Source organism: Ascaphus truei, chromosome 1, assembly GCF_040206685.1.
Source record: "Ascaphus truei isolate aAscTru1 chromosome 1, aAscTru1.hap1, whole genome shotgun sequence".
In the NCBI taxonomy this organism is placed as follows: domain Eukaryota; kingdom Metazoa; phylum Chordata; class Amphibia; order Anura; family Ascaphidae; genus Ascaphus; species Ascaphus truei.
Genome location: NC_134483.1, coordinates 133,001,366 through 133,023,282, shown reverse-complemented (window position 1 = coordinate 133,023,282; position 21,917 = coordinate 133,001,366). Strand labels below are relative to the sequence as shown.

The 21,917-nt window shown below is 42.1% G+C and overlaps 1 protein-coding gene across 3 annotated transcripts in view; it reads right to left on the bottom strand.

Annotated features, from left to right (window-relative positions):
• ADAMTSL1 (ADAMTS like 1) overlaps positions 1–21,917 on the bottom strand; it is a 943,111-nt gene that overhangs the window by 97,474 nt on the left and 823,720 nt on the right. For all 3 annotated transcript variants that reach the window (XM_075594935.1, XM_075594947.1, XM_075594940.1), the window contains 2 exons: positions 20,916–21,217; positions 4,780–4,909 (listed from right to left, as the gene is read on the bottom strand). In XM_075594935.1, the coding sequence (XP_075451050.1) occupies positions 4,780–4,909; positions 20,916–21,217 (432 nt within the window). The remainder of the gene's footprint in view (positions 1–4,779; positions 4,910–20,915; positions 21,218–21,917) is intronic.

The window sequence follows — 21,917 nt, the reverse complement described above, 5'->3', positions numbered from 1 at the left end:
CCCCCCTGCCTGGCAGCCCCAGTGCTCGCGCCACCCCTCTCCTAGGACCCGGCATCAAATGATGATGCGGGTCATGTGACGTTACGTGACCCCGAAGTGTCATTTGATGCCGTGTTGCATTGGCGACGCATCGCCCGAAGATCCGGCTGTGCGCAAGTAAGAGACGTTACAGAGGCCTCACGAATCCTCCGGCATTTCATTTAGGTGCCTTGGGGAAGAGCGCGGGGCCCCTGCAACCGCCACGCCACCCCAAGAAAATCTTGCGCCCCCTGTTTGCGCACCCCTGAACTACAGTAGCAAACATGAAAAAATATTGGTGAGGAAGAAGGGATATCAAAAAGGAGAACAAATATGTGCTGGCTGTTTACACGGGAAATAGAGATTCAGACACAATTGCAGTCACAGAATTTGGTGAGGGGCTCTGTGTGCAGCTCAGTATTCAGATTCTTGACTGGTCCTGCTTAAACGTAGTGCCTGCCCCATGAGTCTCAAATGCACAGTAATAACCAACACGAGAAGCCGTCATTGATATAGTGGCCCAGATCCACAAACATGATCATTGAAATCATTTGAATATACATTGCATATTCAAATGAGCTTTTTTCCCCAGGCATCTGGGCGTGTTCACTAGTAAGGCTAAGGCCCCGCTCCCTCAGTCAGCGCGCCCGCACTGCAGACAGGCGGCGCGCTGACAGGCATAGACCGCGATATGCGGTCTGTAGGGAGCCGGAAGCCGGAGAGGGAGGGGGCGGGAGGCGGGGCGTGGTTTGAGTGGAGGGACCCGCTACTCCCCCCCCTTCCCTCCACGGGCTCGGTCTCCCGCACTGCAGGAGGGAGCTGCTGCAAGGTAAGACACACACACACACTACCTTGTGTAGGAAGCTGTCTGACAGCTCCCGCTCCTGATAGGCTCATCAGCGCACCACGTGACGCGTCACCGCTCGGGATCACAATTTTCTTGCATCCCCTGGCGGTTGACGCGTCACAGCGCGTAGTGAGCCGTGCAGCGAGGGGGGACTGGGACCTGCTCAGAAGGATTCCCCTGCTGGTGGGGAACGCTCACGCGGCCGCCCGCGCCGCCGGGCGCAGCGGGTCCCAGCCCTTAGTAGGGCCATAGACTATAGGGAATGGGCCCATTACTGCAGTGACGGAATCCTATAGGGGAATGAAAGGGATAAGCCATTTGAAATATAGGAAGCCCAAGGATTGGATGATTGTGGGGGTGGGACTAAGTAAAAGAGAGAAAAGGCAGGTAACAGGCTGCGGGGGCAGCCATTTTATGATGACTGATAACAGGTTGCCACCCCCCTGCCCCTTTTCTGCTTTGTTATAAGGATGTGTGTGCTCTATTTATGTCCCAGCATGAAGGATGTTGCTTGCCAGCGGAAGTTGATGAAAGAGATTACCTGATTTTGGCCCCCAATGGGCATAGTAAGGTAGTGGCAATACCGATGGAAGTATTTAAGTCGATGGGTACTAAAAAAAGACCCTCATTTGCTTAGTGTGAAATGTATTAACCCTTTGAGTCCTTGAGGGGTCATGGTCTCTGTGTGCCGCGGCCTCTCCGGCAAAGTGCGATCTCGCGACGGCCTTTTTTGAAGAAAACAAAAGAAAAGGGATCCTCCTCATCCTCCATTTCCTCACCGGTTAAACTGCATTCTGCACTCTCCTGCACTCCATGGCAATGCGGATGCGATCTAACGTGGGGGAGGGGGGGAGGGGAGGGAAATGTTCTTTGAGCATGATGTAATCCCAACAGTCAACAGACCCCTGGACTTCAGGTCCTCATGACGTGGTGACTATGTCCTGGAGAACGCAAAGGGTTAAGGGCAGCTATGCGGAGGACAGCTTCAATTAGTGAAGGAGGTGTGATATTTTCCACGTCTCCAACAGATTTAAGCATGAGATAATTTCTAAAGTAAAGATTATTTTTGTTTGGAGGGGGGGGGCGGAGAAATAGTTTGTCTCTAACCCCCACTGCCAATAAATATACTTCTACTACTATAGAATACATTGTATTGAGGGGAAACTGGAGTGTTTTGTAAACTTGTGCAAACTTGGACAAGAGCTTTTGTTACGAAAGAAAGAAAGAAAGAAAGAAAGAAAGAGAAAAAAAAAACACTTTTGGAACCATTTCACGTTTGTCCTTCACAGGTAATGTGAGTTTATTTGGAGCACATGAAAACTGTTAAGTCTACAAATGTTCGAGCACTTGGGACAACAGGAAACTCTGTAAGTGGATTAGGCACATATTTTAGGCATGTTTTATTATTTAAGCATGAGAATTGCTGTTTGATTTCTTTCATTTTTATAGTTCAGAAAGAATGTAATGCAGTATCCCTGATCTTTCACTGCACTATCTCCTCCCACCAAGGGTTTGTGGCCCTGAAATAGTGAATTCCCACCAGAGATTTTGACTTGCATTTTTTACAATCAGCATTCAAAACAAATCCCAGATCAAACGCGAGTAATTCGTTCTGAAAGATTAACACAAAGGAAGTTAAACTATGTTGAAAATGCAGTTAAAATAATACAATGTTATAGCCAAATTAGGCTAAAGATTGTGCATAATTTCTTAGCGGCAACAACCTTCCGACAGACCAGTCCTCTATAACCCACACGATCTACCACTTTGGTTGAGGCCTTTTAACGCCACACTGCCCAGTGATTGATTCACCAGTGATAAAGCCTGTGCTTATTCAGTATAGTGAGAAGTAGGGCTGGAAAAAACAATGCGTTAAACATTTTCATTGGCCTTCACAGCCTCATAAACATTTAATCCCCCTCAAAAGTAGAATGTTTACTTATTTGCTGCTTGTGTATGTAGCCATGTGTTTACAATGGTATACAGTTCTCTCTCATGCTGGCAGTAAACCTGGTGAGTATACAGGATTGCCTGCATCAATCATGGAGGTTTGCCCTCACACCTTGGTGAGGTGTCATATGTACATGAGGCGAGTGGTAACAGACCTTGTGTCCATTGTTAGTGACACAGGAGGTGGAGCTATTCCCTTGGTATATAAGGCACAGCAGTGCCCAAAGTTAGTGCCTGTTATAGTGCAAGTCTATGTTCAAGGTCAAGTGTGATAATCTAAAGTGATTCTGCAGCAAACAGTCTGACCTGCAGCAGTAAGGCTGGCAGGGCCTACACTGTGTCCAGGGACCTGGCACAGGTGGTGATCTCCCTGAGGGGAGAGGTGATCCAACTCCATTGGGAGGGCAGATAGATCTTCTGAAAGGAGAGCACAGAAGATGAGCGGCTAAGCTGTTTGCTGCGAGGGGAAGTCTGCCTATACCATCAATCAATAAAGATGCCCTTGTTCACAAGAACCCCAATGTGTGAGTGTGAAGTTACTCCACAGTGGAATGCACCACCAAGAAGGAGTTCCTCATCAGAACCATCTCCTTGCGGACGCAGAGATCCTGATGAGGTGGAGGCGCTGCACTGTATGTAGGTAGGACTCTAGCACACTACCTCAGCTGCCTGTCTGGGTTGACATTCCCCACACAACATCATGCGGGAGACTCAAGAGTCCTGTTGCCAACAGGTGCACCACCAGACACGACCATGTAATGGGGACTGGTTAGACCACAGGGGCCAATGTGAGATTGGGTGGGTCAGCCAGGCTAGAAAAACCGTTACATGTAAAAATTAGACAGTTTTCATTTTCTTCAGGTCTGTTTAACTATAATGTTATGTGGTAATTTATGTGTTTTTTTTCTTCATATTATTAGTTTAAAACAATAATCCTGCCATCATTAGCCGTGCAAAACTACTAAAGGGAAAGATTCTGGATAAACAATCTCCTTGCATATATAATAGCTTACAAACTGTGTCATCACAAAAGAGATCCGGTCACAATCGGAGACATTAGGGTCCGTATTTACTAAGCAGTCTTCTCCATAAGACACTTTTCGGTGCTGGAAGACGCCTTACAGCACTGACTTGATTTCATGGCGGAAAATACTGAACCATTATTAATGGTGACTGAGAAACTCAGAGGGTTATTGATAAAAAGTTTAATGGCTGCAAAACTGCAACCAGAAACGGATGCAAAAAGCCTGTGTCAGATTCATAAAAAAAGAAAGAAAATCCTATTATTTCAACAGGAATGTTTTTCCTTGTTAAATGTGGTGCAGATTTTTTTTTTGCTCTAGCTGATACTTTGATAAATTACCCCCCTAGCTCTTATAAACCAATATTGAACAGGAAACACTAAATACAGTACAAACAGTACAAAAGAGAAGAGAAATGAATTCAACAGTTGTCCAGAAAAGTCCTAAAAATAATATCGTTACACCGCATAGTTATAAAGCGAGATATCCTGCAGTTTCCGTGTAACCTTTCAAAAAGTTTATTTCCTGAATAGAAAAAAATATGAATGCTTACCACGAGGCATAAATAAATGTAAATTGCATTTAATTTAAACAGAGGTTTGCATTAACCAAAAACACCAACTACCATGTTCCAAACTTGGGATCAAAACATTGACATTTTTGTTTCCTACTTCAATACAATGTAATGTTATTTCCATCCACAGATGTATATTAGCATTTGTTCTGTGTGCTATTCCATCGCCCACTGTTGGGATGTGATTTATCAGTAGTTGTACCTAATGCTCCAGACACACTCTGCTCAACTGTACAGGGGACAATTACTGTACATGAAATCTGTGCTAAGGTTTATCTTCTAAGCACTTTTGTATCAAAGTATGGTTCAGCTGTTTCTGTTCTTCAAGCACCATTTAAAAACAAGGAGTAGTAGAAGAATTAACTTACCTTGGGGGACATGCCTCCATATTACAGTCTTTTAAAAGTGGCGGAGGACGTCTGCTGGCCACACACAAACTCTCGCCTACCGTTGCCCTTGTCTGTTTGTTCAGGCAAACCACTACTGCTTCTTGCACACCTGCAGAAATATAGCAGAAGTAATGCTTAGACACCATGTGTTGATGAAGAATTTACCAGAATGTTCAGCACTGGTTTATTTACTGAAGATCAAGGGTTCACTAGAATGAAGCAACTGGTTCTGTATCATGTTTGTGTCCATTTGTGTAGTCAACTTGATTCACTTTTTTAAGCACTTACTGTACATGCCTAAAAGGATACAGCTAATGGAAAAATTACCACATTCTATCATTGTGAATTGCTGCCTACCAGGCAAGTTCTCTAAAAATAAAAATCTATTCGTACAAAAATAATAAAGTGGTGCAACACGATACATGAATCAAAACAATAGCAACGTGGTCGAAATTGCATCTGTTTTGCATTAGCATCCCCACTTGGCATTACATAAATGATCCCCAGTGTGTGGGATCGGGAGTAGGAAGCAATAGGGACGGGAGAGTGTGAGTTTGTGCATTTCACCTACTTTTGGCAGTCAGGGCCACATAAAGAAAAGCTGAGCAGAGCCGAGAGGAAAGGTTCTCGTGCCAACAAGCCTCTAAAAACGTCAGCAGATTTCCTAACTGACGAAGCTGGAGCATCGTAATTTAATGCAGAACGTAATGCGTGTTCAAAAAAAGACACTTCGACATTTCTATGTTTGGTTTTAATCAGCAGGATATTGACTTACTTGGAAGGGAAGTAAGGAGCAATAACCATTTTAACATTTGCTATAATGCTACTGTGTTCTGTTTTACAAGCAGCCAGAGAAGAAAATCTCTCTGAACCTTGTATATATTCAGGTGACAAAGCCTACTGTAGGCAAGCATAACATGTTGTGGGTGGGTGTCAGCCAAAAAGGCTGCAATAATATATATAATATAAGGCACCCAAGTGCTTACAGAAACATGTATATGTTGATGCAATAATTTTGATATAGCAATAAATATGTAGGGAGGGCATTTATGCCCAACACTAGACATATACAATACATATTGGATACTCAATCTGTCCACAGCACTGCTTACTTGACTCAGTGTGTAAATACTTAACTTCACTGATTAAGTCACAAGAAAATGCTAAGCAGTTTTTAACATTACTTTCAAGGCATTTGTAAAACTTGTCTGTATTTTGAATGGTGCCTTTGTCACGCCCCCCACCCTCACCCAAAAGTATATGAGTAAAGAACAATAATGAATTCTACGTGAAGCTATTTTATTAATTGCACTATTTATAATGGTTATGTGACCACCCACATGATTTAGGGTTTGATCTCAGAGGCATCCCAAAATTACCTCTGCATAATAATATGGTGAGAGAAGGTGTGCTCTATTTAATGAAGCTTGACTTCTGTGCTTTGTCAGTGAAGCTTCACCCTATAGAAGTCCTTGTTCAATATAAATGGAAGTTAGCCAGGGATGAAAGACTAGTGAAACAAAAGAAGTAACTGACCATGAAGATCGAATCAAACCGATACAGAAGTGAGGTTCTGAGGAAGGACATATAAACACATTTTGGCTTCTTTCACCATCAAGAAGATTGTAGAGTAGAGCAGGTGAAGGGTCCAGCATGCATGGAGAAGGGAATCTTTTAGCACATGTCACTCAGGCAAGAAACAAGAAAATAAAGTAAAAAGCATGTTTGATGTGAGCAAGATGGATCCTAGCAAGCCTGCTAGAAAAGTTAAATAGTGAATAAAACAGTAGATTGAAGAACAATGTTGGCAGGCCTTCTCCTAGGTTGCATTTTGTAAAATGACACGTCACGACTGGATTCAGTACGGTATCTCCCACTTCCTCCAAAATATTTTAAATAAAATATTAATAACTACAGTAAATTACTTCCTGTAAGTCTGCAATGTCACTTTGATATAATGTACAAAGTGGCAGTGCCATTCACTGAACATCCCGAATTTCAATATTGAGCAGAAAATGACCAGCAAATATCAACAGAACTGCATTTTGCAGTTCACAGTCTTACAGACATTATACGTGCTCTTGCTATTATCAAACTAAAACTTTCTTTAAGAATTATGCGTTTTTTGCACTAGTTTAGCAACTGGAATAAGTAAATGAACTCCTGCACTCCAAAACCTTGTAATCTATTTCTTTATGCTCATTACAAGAACACTGGGGCATGAAACTAGTCCTTCTTTCAGTCTAGAAAAGATTGTGTTGGTGCACTACATTTTTTTTACAGTTCTCCTTACTACTTCTAAGTTTCTTACATTTGAAGCAGATCTTTAGCCACCGATTCTTATGCCATGCCAGATCTAGAAAAGATTATAAATGCTAAGGAAAAGGCTAAATATCCCTGAGAAAATGTAAATCCTCTATAAGTACCATCCCTGTCCAATGATGGTTATATTTTTTTGCAATATGTCCGGCCCACTGCCATTTTAATCTCTTCACCCTTGAGATGATATCAAAGACTTTTGGTTGGTTTTGAACCAATTCATTCTTTTTCCTGTCTCTGGGAAATACCCAGCATACATTGCTACTTCTTTGCGTTGACTGAATCCTCTGAATTATCTTCACATACAGGATCCAAGTTTCAAATCCACACACAGTATACAGTGGTCCAACACTTTATTTTATAGGCAAAGTGGACGGGTTCCCTTGTAAGATTGTCTTGTTTTTTCCAAATGCGTTCCATCACATCTTCATTCTCCTATTTATTTCATTCAAAAAGTTCCCATCCATTGTTACTTGCTGGCCAAGGTAGACAAAGTATTTGACTTCTTCTACTGTAGTTCAATTCCAATTATGTCGATTTCTGTAGAATTTACACATTTGTTCAACATCACTTTGGTCTTGCTGAGATTTATATGGAGGCTCATAATCTTACCAGCTTCTGCGAGTTCTCTGATTTGTTGCTGGAGGTCTTCTGGACTTGTGGCAAAAATAATGTCATATTCAAACCATAGGTGATTTCTGTTTTAACACTGTTTGAACCAGCGCTTTCATAGCCCTGCACTACTACTGCTCCAACACAGAAGACGTTTTGCATCTCCCCATTTTCTTTTGCTTCGCTATCTTTTCACCAGCCAGCAGAAAACTTCCTATGAGGCCAATATTACTGAGTGGCTCATAGCAGGTGCTATCCTAACACAATCTCAGAATTTTATTTTCCTCTTCAAAATAATTTTTTTACAGAATTAGGGAGTCTCCTTGTGTATGGCCAACCACAACTTATTCGGGGAGAGCCCTGGTTTGCACACAAACAAACACGGGTTGGAAGGATACATCAGAGAGGATGATCACTTTAACAAATATGAGGCACTGATGCCACCGAGGAGTTGATGGCTGTGTAATCAAGTGGACTAATGCACTACCCAAAGTAACCGGCTACTTTGTACTGTAGTTAACATTAACAATTGCTCCTATCAGACTTCCTAAGTTATAACTCCAATACAAATAAAAACAAAGCAAACGTCCTGCCACCCGCCCGCCTTTAGAGGTCAAGAAATATATTATAGTATTGGGTTGGGGGGGAGTGAGCTCTGCTTGGCCGCTACTCTCCTTTCAATGAGCTTTTAGTACTGCACAGCTCCTTGCCTTATTAGAAGGTGTTTTCCTAGAAAATTCATGTCAGTTCACCCGAATAGGAAATTAAAAGGAAAAAGGGCAGAAAAAAAGACAGAAAGAATCATGGGCAATCTGAGAAGTTCTACTTGCATCTTCCAGCTGCCAACGAAGCAGGATCTCACTGTGTTTATATCTAGCAGAATAGCATAATTGTTACATGATATTTGATGACAGCACTGGGAAATACTGAAACTAACGGCAGGCTAAATTACTAACTAGTTCCTTCTGGTTGCTACCTCTGCAAGGTGAAAGGTTACATGTGAGACGATCCAATTTCATCTCTCGAGACAGTAAAAACAATAAAATTACCTTGAATAGTCTTACTGCTCTGGCAACATGGAGTACAAAAAGATTATTCAAATAGTGTTCTATCAACCGTGCCTATTTTTTTTTGTTGCCATTTCATCATAAAAACGACGTAGAAAAAATATGTCTTCAAGGTAGCCATCTACTCAAAGATCAAAACAGACTAACTTAACACAACTGTATGTAAACTACATTAGAATACAGCTGTCACTTCCTATTATTTTCAAGCATGATTTATATCCCTTTATACAAAGGATTACTTTTCCCATTATCTCTACCTTGTGTGAACTATTGTTCCACGGATATTTTACCCAGTTTTGAAGTTTCTAATGCAAAAGGCTAAAGCGAATATAGATATGCTGCATATCTAAGCAAAGGCTGTCCAGTAATCACAGGTAAAAAGAAGAGGAATAAAAGGAACACCCCATTTTTGGGAAATCTGATGTCATTATGACGCATCTTTGAACGGAATAGGGATAACAAGGAATGCATACAGTCCTAGAAGTGTATAGGTAAAAGTTGAAGCCACACCAAATCAATGGTGGGATGAGTATAATTATTTGGACATGGAAAACACATCTGACCCTATTTACTAACCTGTAAAGCAGCCTTCTCTTTGTCAGATAAGATTGAAGTCTAATTCAAATGAAGGAGTTTAACAATATTTGACCCTGAGATTTAGGGGGTTATGCATTAATTGTGATAGTGCCCAATAACAAATTACTGAATAACCCCCCATATTGGGCCTAAGAAAATAAAGAAGACCATCTTTCATCTACCTCAAATGAAATGGGATGTTAGTTTTGGTAAAGTAAAAAAAATCCCTATTACTGACTAGTTGAGCAGCATTAAGCTGTCCTGTGACAATATTGGGGGATGGGGTCTTCTGCTAAATGGCCGCTGTGGTCCGGTATTGGGCAATTTCCAGGTATTTAGCCTCCACACCAGAAAAAAACAGAGGTGAGCTGAAGTTATTAGTGATTTAACGTATGATGTGCAGTCCTTACAGAAGACTGCTATTCTTTCTGATTGCTATTTTTTCCATTTGCTTGTAATTAATCAAATGGCACTAGAAAAGCTAATGATAAGCTAGTGCTGTAAAACCACATTATTCAGGCCTAACTTTCCTTACCATGTTATCTGCACAGGACAATAGAGTGAAGAATCGAATAACTGCCGGAACCCCAATACCCCTCCCCCCCCACCCCCCAGTTTTTATAGCTTCATACTGTTTGCCGTTTATTTTTCTTTAGAGCAGAAGTCTTCTGACATACAGTTTTACTCCTCAAATAACTGCTACTGTAGCTGAACATAACTTGGAATGTTAGACTACAGGTGGGAAGCTTCTCTTGGGATGTAAAACTCACTCATCCAGAACAAAGAAGAAGGTGTTTTTTTTTTTGTTTTGTTTTTAATTGCTAACATACTGTAAGTGTCAGAGTTTGGCCAATATATTCACACTTAAGCACATGTGAATACATTCTACAAACATGGAGTGGTAAAACCATTCGCTCACCGTTTCTTGGCTTCTCGAAGAAAGGAAAGTAAAAAATAAAATAAACCACTGATTATACTATCAAGAGAATGACTTCAAAGACACCGAATAAAAACTGGATTTTCAAGGCGGTTCAATAGCAGCCATTTTACAGACTTTGCCGTTTCTTCTGGGAAACTGCCCTGCTAAATTATACAAGCTCTTACGGAACACAGACCAAGGAAGATGATCCTACTAAAATACAAAACCAGTTTCCATGGTTGAAGGTAGAACAAGAAATAGAGGCCCTGTATAATAGCCATCTGCCCACACCCACATTGTATGTTCTAGTTTAACCCCTTATGTGTTAGGGGTTAATTCCCAATCGGAGCTGAAGAAACCATGTGTTAGATTTTACACACAGTTACTGCTTTAGAGGGTCCCCTTAGAGGTCTGTTAGTGTGCCATTACCCTTAGACATACCTGAGGGCCACATTGTGTGTGGAGCTCCAGTCTCAGTTCATCCCCCTGATGCAGGCATGTGAATAAAGTAATCCGTCAAGTGTTAGAACTCAGTGTGTGGATTTCTGGGGAAGCACATAAATTTAGGCCATGGCTTCGTGTCTACTTATTTATTTATACAAATATTTTACCAGGAAATAATACTTTGCGAGTTACCTCTTGTTTTCAGGTATATCCTGGACACTGTAAATATATAAAGTGTAATAATGTATTGTCATTATAAGCCTGAGATTTCATGGACTGTTGGGGACAATATATGTTATGAGTGTATTTAAGAGACAATATTGGCTGTGTGTGCCATCTTAAGTGTCATATTTAAAGGGTCTGGCAGAGTTAATTTTGGAGTTGAAATTGGACGTGAAGATTTGAGGAAGATCTGGACTCTGCACAACAACTTTGCAACAGTGAGAAATTAACTTTCCAAAAGCTGTGTTTCTTTGTACTCTTTCTATCCTCCAGTACCTGGGAAGTCTCTACTCCTGCATCTCACTATGCCCTCCCTACTGCTTTTTCTGTTTACGGTTTCCTGACTCCTTTGTGAACGTCTCTGTTCTCTCCAACGTCTCCACTCCCCACTGCCCCATTATTTATACACCTCTCTCCCAACAACTTCTTTACCCATCAATAAAAAAATACCCACATAAATCCTCTATTCACACCCTCTATCTACTCCTCCTGCTGCTGGGGATCTCCCCTAAGCCTGAAGCCAGACATACACACCTGATCTCACCCACGGCTCCCTGCCATTTCTTCCCCTGTAAATTGTGATAATCCTCTCATTTCAATACTGACTAACCTTAAAACTTGCCCCACAAATCAAGCATCCCAATAGTCTGCAATCATGGTTACTGTCCCACACTCAGTCACTCCTACCACCCATTGTGACCAAGCACTGCCATCTACAGCACTTATTCCCTCGCCTACTGTCTCTGTATGTCCCCATCAAACCTCTTAGATTGTAAGCTCTTCGGGGCAGGGATTTCCTTTTCTATTGCCTGATTTTGCTGCACTTATTGTATTATTATAATTCCCTGTACTGTATTATTTGTGAAGCGCTGAGTACACTTTTGGCGCTATATAAATAAAGACATACAATACAATTAACAGTTATAGACAAGATTAAAATACGAGATTGCTGAAGTCTTGAAAGAACTTAAACTGAAGGCGGCTTTAAGAGTCTCAGGTAGATTGTTCCAGTTATGAAGTCCATGGTAAGAGAAGGAGGAGCGACCGGTTTCTTTGTTGAACCTTGCTACCATGACCAGTCTTTTGGAGTCAGATCTCAGATGATAAATGCTTTTTCAGATAGGCAAGTAGCTTGAAATGGATAGACTGTCCTCGCTCAACCCAAAATAGATAGACATTGTTGTGGATGCAACCTAGCAGATGTTTTACAAACATACAGTTGTGTGAAAAAGAAAGTACACCCTCTTAAAATTCTATGGTTTTACATATCAGGACATAATAGCAATCATCTGTTCCTTAGCAATTAAAGTTCCTTAAAAATAGGTAAATACAATCTCAGATGAACAACAACACATTACATATTACACCGTGTTATGATTTATTTAACAAAAATAAAGCCAAAATGGAGAAGCCATGTGTGAAAAACTAAGTATACCTTAGGATTCAATAGCTTGTAGAATCACCTTTAGCAGCAATAACTTCAAGTAATCGTTTTCTATATGACTTTATCAGTCCCTCACATCGTTGTGGAGGAATTTTGGCCCACTCTTCTTTACAACGTTGCTTCAGTTCATTGAGGTTTGTTGGCATTTGTTTATGCACAGCTCTCTTAAGGTCCCGCCACAGCATTTCAATCGGGTTGAGGTCTGGACTTTGACTGGGCCATTGCAATACCTTGATTCTTTTCTTTTTCAGCCATTCTGTTGTAGATTTGCTGGTGTGCTTGGGATAATTGTCCTTTTGCATGACCCAATTTCAGCCAAGCTTTAGCTATCGGACAGATGGTCTCACATTTGACTCTAGAATACTTTGGTATACAGAGGAGTTCATGGTCGACTCAATGCTTCTCTAAGATAATTGCTGATGTCTTTCCTCCTTAGCATTGTGTTAACGCACAACTGAATGCTCCAGACCAGCAAACTGCTAATACTTCGGCTTTTATAGAGGTGGTCACTCTTGATGATCAATTAATCAAGGGTATTTGATTAGCAGCACCTGTCTGCTACTTAGCATCTTAATTCCTATGGAAGCAGTAAGGGTGTACTTAGTTTTCACACAGCTTCTCCATTTTGGCTTTACTTTTGTTAAGTAAATCATGACACGGTGTAATATGTCATGTGTTGTTGTTCATCTGAGGTTGTATTTATCTAATTTTAAGACCTGCTAAGGAACAGATGATTGTTATTATGTCCTGATATGTAAAACCATAGAATTCAAAGAGGGTGTACTTTCTTTTTCACACAACTGTATGTAGTGTACGTGTGAAGCACGTAGAAAGAGATCCTATATTTCGTGCACACCTACTGGTAATAAATATGGTTGATGAAATGGTTATTTATGATAAAATGTAAGTTTTAATACATCTTTGTGCAACAAGTACCGTAAAATAAGTAAACACTCACACTCATTTTGAATATTGTATTAATCTATACTTTAATTGGGTGTGTGTGAGTGTTTATAGATACACATAAAAAGATAGCCCCACGGGCAGACTGTATGCCTCCTAACTGGGAGTATTGCATATACCCCAGTATATAGCAGCCCGCTTTGAAAGATACTCAGGGGCCTATGCAGTAAGCGTTCGTAAGCCACTTATCAGCCAAAATGCCTACTCCGATTCAGTAAGCGTCGATAAGTGGGCGATAAAGGCCTGAATCGCCCCCAAAAATTGTTCAAAACAAAAAACGCAGAGTGAGCGGTGATAAGCCACTTATCGAATGTTCATAAACTAGTGCAATTCTAGTAGCCACGAGTAGGTTATCAACGCCTATCGCAGCTCTAGAATGGCGATTTTCTCCCCAAATCCAAGCGCCAGGAAAAGTTGGCGGGAGAGTGGTGAGAAGCATCGATAAGGCGGTGAGACAGGACATATAAAAAATCAGGCTTTGATGCCGGGGGTCTCTAGAGCTGATACCCATTAATACCAGCACCGGAGACCCCTGGCATGAATCCAATGCAGGAAAGATGCATTTACAGCCCACTTCATTGCCTTAGCGGCTAACCGCTAACCGCGGTTAGCCGCTAAGGCAATGAAGGAGTTAACCACCCATGCCAGGCTTATTGTGGGTAGCGGGGGTGGGTGAAGGTGGTATTTGGCCCTTGGTGGGTGTTTAGGCCTTTCAGGGGGATTGCGGGTGGACTTAACCCCTTTATTACCTTAGCAGTTAATACCGCTACGGTAATGAAGGGGTTAACCATACCGCTACCCACCGCAAGGCCTAAACACCCATCATTAGGGCTAATACCCCCTTTACCCACCCCCACTACCCACAATAAAAACAATCCCCACTACCCACCTCTTAGTCCCCTAATAAACATTACAATATCTAATAAACACCAATACACCACACACCCCTGTGCCCCCCCATACTGTAAAACCATGGTGGGGGTGCCCGGTGGGCCCAATGGGTGTCCGCAGGCCCCACAGTGCACCCTGGGGGGTGCCCATGGGTGTCTGGGGGGCCTCCGGGTGGTCCCCGCTAGGTACCGTGGGCTTCCAGGTGGTACCCGCAGGTCACCATTGGCCGCAATGGGTTACACGGGTGGTCCCGCAGGTGTCTGGGGGTCCCTGGGTCATCCCCACAGGTGTCTGGGGGCCCTCGGGTGGTTCCCATGGGGGTCTGAGGGCCCTCAGGTGGTTCCCACGGGGGTCAGAGGCCCTAGGGTGGTCTCTGCGGGTCCGTGGGGCCCCGGTTCTTCCCCACAGGAGTCCCCTGTTGGTCCACAGGTGGTACCGGTGGGCGTCTGGGGGTCCTCGGGTTGCACCTGTGGGCGTCCATGGTTCTCAGGTGGTCTCCATGGGTCCCACAGCCCTGCGGTACCAATCCTGTATTGAAAAAAATAAAACATGGCCTACATTTAAATCAATACCCCCCCAACAAACACATATAGTACAATCACATACACATACTCTGACCATCACCTCATCTCATTCTCTCTCTCCCGCTTCTCCCCTTCTCCACCTCCATCTACACCTCGCTTTTGCAGAGACCTGCGCTCTATTAACCTACCAGCTTTTTATTTCACTTTACGCTCCTCCCTCTCATCTCTCAACTCTGCTCCAGACACTGACAACCTGGTCAGGAACTACAACTCTGACCTATCCTCCTCTCTTGATCTATATGCCACGCTTTCTTTCTGCCGTTCTCCCCCTTTGAACCCCCAACCCAGGATAAATTCCCACATGCGCATGCTGCGCTCCTCCACTCGCTCATCTGAACGAAATAACTAATGACCTCCATGCTGCCAAAGACAGAGGTCATTACACTCTTCTCATATTACTCGACCTCTCTGCAGCATTTGATACTGTGGATCACCCTCTTCTCATTCACATTCTCCATACTCATGGCATTCGTAACAAAGCTCTTTCCTGGATCTCCTCTTACCTCTCCCATCGTACTTTCAGTGTCTCTTTTGCAAACACCTCCTCCTCTATCGATCTCCCTGTGAGGGTACCCCAGGACTCTGTCCTGGGACCCCTTCTCTTTTCTCTTTACACACTCTCTCTAGGTGACCTAATAACATCTCTTGGGTTCAAATATCACCTCTATGCCGACGACACACAAATGTACTTTTCTACCCCTGACCTTACACCCGCGGTACAGAATACATTTTCGGAATGTTTGTCGGCTAAATCATCCTGGATGGCCCTCCGCCGACTTAACTAAACATGGCTAAAACAGAGCTCCTCATACTCCCTCCCAAACCTGGCCCTATTTCCTCCTTCTACAGTACATTACTGTTGGAAGTACCATCATTCATCCAGTAGCCCAAGCACGCTGCCTAGGGGTCACACTCGACTCCTCTCTCACATTCTCCTCTCACATTTAAAAAGTTTCTAAAACCTGTCGCTTTTTACTCCGCAATATTACAAAGATTCGCCCTTTCCTCTGTTGCTCGACTGCTAAAACTCTGACTCAGGCCCTCATTCTCTCCCATCTTGATTACTTTAACCTCCCGCTGTCCGGCCTTCCTGCCTCTCACCTGTCTCCCCTACAATCTATCCTTAACGCTGCTGCCAGAATCACTCTACTCTTTCCTAAATCTGTCTCAGCGTCTCCCCTGCTGAAATCCCTCTCCTGGCTTCCCATCAAATCCCGTATCACACACACTTTTAAAGCTTTACACTCTTCTGCTCCTCCTTACATCTCAGCCCTAATTTCTTGCTATACACCATCCCGGCTCTTGCGTTCGGCTCAAGGATGTCTTCTCTCTACCCCTTTTGTATCTAAAGCCCTATCCCGCCTTAAACCCTTCTCACTGACTGCCCCACACCTCTGGAATGCCCTTCCCCTCAATATCCGACTAGCACCCTCTCTATCCACCTTTAAGACCCACCTTAAAACACACCTGCTTAAGGAAGCATATGAGTAGCGCCATGGCTGATAATTAACACCTCACACATTAACCTTGGCCCCTTGCAGATGCACTTACAAGAATGGCCTCCTACTGTTTCTGTACGTTCTTCCTACCAACCAATTAGATTGTAAGCTCTTCGGAGCAGGAACTCTCTTTCCTAAATGTTACTTTTATGTCTGAGCACTTCTTCCCTTTGTGTTATTTATATCCTATTATTTATATGATTGTAACTATTACTGCTGTGAAGCGCTATGTACATTAATGGCGCTATATAAATAAAGACATTCGTTCATTCAGTAGAGTAATGGGCAAAATAAGTATGATCCAGATATGGATAATAGATTATTTGCCCATTATTAAACACAACATTAGCCAGCATAAATAAAGTAAATAAGTACACCATTTATTAAAAAAAGAAAATCAATCGGCCAAACATTTTTTAAATCAAGCAGCAAAATGATAAACAATTACATCCACATAATAAACCAATACAGAAAAAAATCACCATCAATAAAAAGCAAGAAATTTAAAACTAATTATTGGCCTAATAATGTATTGATCTGTACCCTAAAGTGGTACAGATTAATACATTATCAATGTGCAAAAAAAACCCACATCCTATGGAAAAACCTGTAAAAAAAATACATTTACAAACATGCATGCAATATATTACTTACCTTTAGAAGCGCTGGCCCTCCGACTCCCAGGTACCGCGAAGGCCTCAAACAGTATTCGATGCCATCTGCCATGAAGACGCGGATCAGGTACCCAATTCTTCATTCTTCATTCATTCTTCATTCTTCTATCTTTAATCAGCTTCTTCTTTCTTCTTCTGTAATTATTTCTTTATCTTCTTAATCTTCTGTCTTCTTCTTTCAATCCAAAAAAAACCCATGGTAGATCCCAACCGATGTTGTCTCGTCATCTTCTTGGGCTCAAATGAGACGTCGCGGCCTTAAATATGGCTTGTGACGTCACATTTCGGGGTGAACTGGTTCAACAGCCATCTGATTTGGGATTTTGTTCCCACGATCTGATTGGCTGAAATACCATGTGATGCTGGCCATTTTGGATTTAGTGACGTCATGTGAAAGGGAAATGAAGCACAGCCATTCTGATTGGCTGGCATCATTCCATTTAAATGACGTAATTAAAAAAAAAAAAATCGGCACGTGGTTTTAACAGCTGTTGAACCAGTTCCCGTCCAAATGTGACGTCACAAGCCATATTTAAGACCGTGACGCCTCATTTGACCACCACAGGGCACCCAGACACCTGTGGGGATGACCCAGGGACCCCCAGACACCTGAGGACCCCATTGTGGCTTGTGGGGACCTGCGGGTACCACCTGGAGGCCCACGGCACCTAGCGGGGACCCTTGAAGGCCCCCAGACACCCGTGGGCACCCCCGGGGTGCACTGTGTGGCCTGCGGACACCCATCGTGGACCCCCAGCGGCCTGGGGTATTAATCCTGTGTGTTAAAAAATAAATCATGGTTTTACAGTATGGGGGGGGGCATGTGGGGGGGCACACGGGTGGGTGGTGTATTGATGTTTACTAAATATTTTTATTATACATTTTATTCCTAGTGTAGATGAGCAGGGGGTCTCTGGAGCAGAACAGTCTTGGTTTGAGGTCCAGGGACCACCTGCTTCCCGAGATACAGGCCCCGTTATGGGATGTCGGTATCTCCTGTGCATGTAAATGTCTCGCGTCACGTGACTGGGAATAAAATGCATAGTTGATACTGGCACCCCATAATGGGGCCTGTATCTTGGGAAGCAGGGGGTCCCTGGACCTCAAACCAACGCTGTTCTTCTCCGGCGACCCCCTGCTCATCTACACTAGGAACAAAATGAATATTAAAAAACATAAATTTAGGGCGAGATTTTCACTGGGAGTGGCGGCTCTTTCTGAGGAACTCTCTCTGCAGCAGAAATGAATCGCCGAGTTAGGCCTTTTTCGGAATTTTCCTATCACAAAGCTTTCTGAATACCGTGATAGCAAAGCTCCAAAAAACGGCGATATAAATGGCCCGGCGATAGGCCCTTCAGAGCACAATCCAGTTCTGGTATAAAACTAGATGAGGAACAAAATCTTGAATCATACAGGTGCAAATAGTATGTACATGTTTATAGAGGCCTAATAGGACTAGCCACCTCAGTTAAGTGAAGCCACTGATGAAGTGTTAGGTCACTGTAATTAAAAGGCACCTATTGTGCTAATGAGCTCAAACTGACTCCAAATGGTATAATTATTGAGTCCAACATTGTAATGTAACACAAAATCAAGATTCACACTGTAGCTATAGCTGATGTACTTTTGGGCAAAATGTGACTGATTTATTACACCTTAAAGATAAAAACATATATATATATATATATATATATATATATATATATATATACACGTTGGATACTCTGTCCAGTAAAAAACACATACATGTTGGTCCAATAAAAGGCATCATACTACCTATTTTTTCCTTTTCTATTACAGAACAAATGCAACTTCTTCTAGAATTCAAAAACAATAAGAAGAAATACATTTTATCATTGCAAATTGCACCTGATACGATGGTGGCAGCACTAGCAAAGTTTTACCCCAGTCTTACTCCAGTGCAGAAACTAACCTCGTTTTCCAACAGTATTTTATTAGATTGAAAATTTACATTTTTGCTGATTAATGTGCGTAAATGCCTTTTTTGTCAAGTGCAAAACTGATGTAAATCTCCCCTACAGAGAATACACATAGCAAATATAATTAAAAACAAACAATTCCTGAAAAGTTTCAGATGTGTTCTGTGTCTCATTTTTTTTCTATTAAAACATAGCTTTGTAAAAGTCTTGAAATGAGGAAGCTTTTTGAAACGGAAAAAATGTGAACCAAATAAGAAAGAAGAATGACAGGAGAAATTGAACTAGCTTCAAAATTGACAGCAGCTGTCTGATTTTGGAGTCAAGTGTAGCTAACTTATTTAACTGTGCCTCATCTCGCTCTACACTAGTATATCCATTCTTGACTAGGGTTGCCAGGTGGCTTCTCCGAAAATACTGGACTTAATGGTGAAAGGTGCGTCAGGTCACTATGTCCAGGGAGGAAAATACCAGACACATACATGTCCAATATTACAGTACCTCTCATTTTTTACTGGACAGAGTATCCAAATACAGGACAGTCCAGTTCAATACCGGACACCTGGCAACCCTATTCTTGACCAGCATCTGAATATTTCTTTTAAGGAAGATTTGTGGGAGGGATTTTTTTTTCATTCGGGAATATGTCTGAAATCTCTTAATTTTTTTAAAGACTTACCTTGCAATGGAGGGTTTTATTTTCAGGGACAAGGTCAACCAATTTCAATGTATTATGAGTTAGTCTCGCCCCTGAATATCGAGTGTTACCCAGTACACTGACATTCATTTGTATTGAGCTGAACTCCTCTCTAGCACAGGGAAAACCTCTACACAGCATACTCAACTGGGTCTATTCCCCCTCCTCCCTCCCCCCCAATGTTTGTCCACTTTTGTCTCTCACCTCTAATTCAGTTCTTTCTCTTTTCAGCCATTGCCCTACAGTATTTGTCTGCATTCTTCCATCTCCTTTAGTCTCTTTCACTTGTGCTACCTCAGCGGTTCCTGTTTATAATTCTTCTCTTCTTTCTGTTTTATACAGTATACACTTTACACATATTTACAGACTTTCGTTCCAATCTCTGCAGTGTCGGAAGTACCAGAGTGACACGGGCCCCTCCTGCAGGTGGCAACAGTCACAAAATAGTCACAAAGGCAAGGCGATGATGCCAATGGAAGAGGAGGGGCGTGTGGAGCGATGAATGCAATTTTCCTTAGAAAACTAGCGAAAAGCTGGCGACGCCTGCTTTTCGCCAAAGTCCAAATCCGCAGCAAAAATTGCATATTTGCGCTTAGACGAACTTTCACAAATGCGTTAAAAAATATTTGTTTTGTTTGCCTATCTTTAAAGAAGGTAGCATGAGCATGCAATTTCGACTTGCAGAAAGAGATGTTTACGAGGGAGGAAGAAAGAAGAAGAGAGAGGGGAGGGAGAGGAAGAGAGAGAGGAAGAGAGAGACTAATAGAGTCCAAAGTGCTATATATACCACCTCAAATACAACTTTATACAACACGTGGGAAATATGCTAATTTAGTTCATTTGCAAATACGTAGAATACCTAAATTGTCTCTCTATAAAATGTTTGCATGAACTTTTACGAATTTGGGACGATATACTGTAGACAGATCTGTGGTTGAATTTTGATAAATTTGCCCTTCTCTAGACATGACACCAATGGATGACTCAGAAGCCCTATTTTAAAATATATATATTTTTTTATATACCAGGATACACAATTATTTTTTAGAAGAAACCCGTGGGTCTTGACGTTGAAAGAATAGAGCAGTTCAGCTGCAGGTAAAAAGACTAACCTTGGGCGGGAATGATTTTTTGGTGGGTACAAACTTTAATCTTTAAAATGTGTGGTCCTAGCATTTTGAGGTTAACAAATGACAAACCAATTATTGTTACGTCGCAAAACAACAACTTATTTTGGGTACATTTAAAAAGAAACTTCCGTCCTTACCTCCAGCACAAGATTCAGAACACTCCGAGAAGCCATCATACTCCCAATCATAAAGTTCTTCAATATCCTTCAGTCCACCATTCCCCAGCTCAGCCTCCTCAGGGTTATACTCCACTGCTTCCCCATTGCAGGGCCCACTGTAACATGTTCGCTGATTCCCCGGTTTGGGTCCCTCACACTCATCAGCAGGCAGATCAGCAATGGTCTGAGAAAAAGACAGAAGCACTTGGCACTTCACGGCCCGCTGCTGAACACCAACTCCACAGGAAACACTGCACAAAGACCAGGCCTCAGGTATGAATCTGTAGAACAACAGAACAGGACAAACCTGAGGATCCTTTCCAATCACATCATTGCACAACAGCAACTTTTGTTGAATTGTCATTATTGGGGGTCATTTAGCCAATGCAAAGGAATTAGGAAGTCACAAAATACTATAGTTAGTGCATTTTCCCCTTTATATACAACAAATATGCATCAGATTTAAACCAGCAATCTTCTCCACATCGTTTTTAAATCTATGACAGAGAAGAATCAGCACTGTATGTAACACTGGGAGCTCCTATAGATCTGATGAAAACAAAAACATATAAGTGGCAGTGATATCCTGTTCTGGCAAAGATGGTGCATTATGTGATGATCCAGTATGCAAATGAAATACAACGCAGTATAAGCAAATAAACATATTCGTCATTGTGGCAAAAAGCACAATAGTTTTTTCCCAATGCATGATAATCTATGTTGAAATATTCATTTATCTTGGTTGCTTATTCATATCCCCTTTCCAATAAGGTACTTCCCGAAGAGTAATTGAGCCCTATATCGTGAAGACCTGCTGGCAGGGTCCAGTCATGGCATCTCTCAATGATTTTCTGGGAGTACCATTGATTTGGAGTCAGTGCCACTGAATGTTATTATTAGCATTCTCATAAACTTTAATGGAGTACCACTAATAAAAAGCAGTATTATTCCATTAAAAATAAATGTTCTGCTCTGATGGTG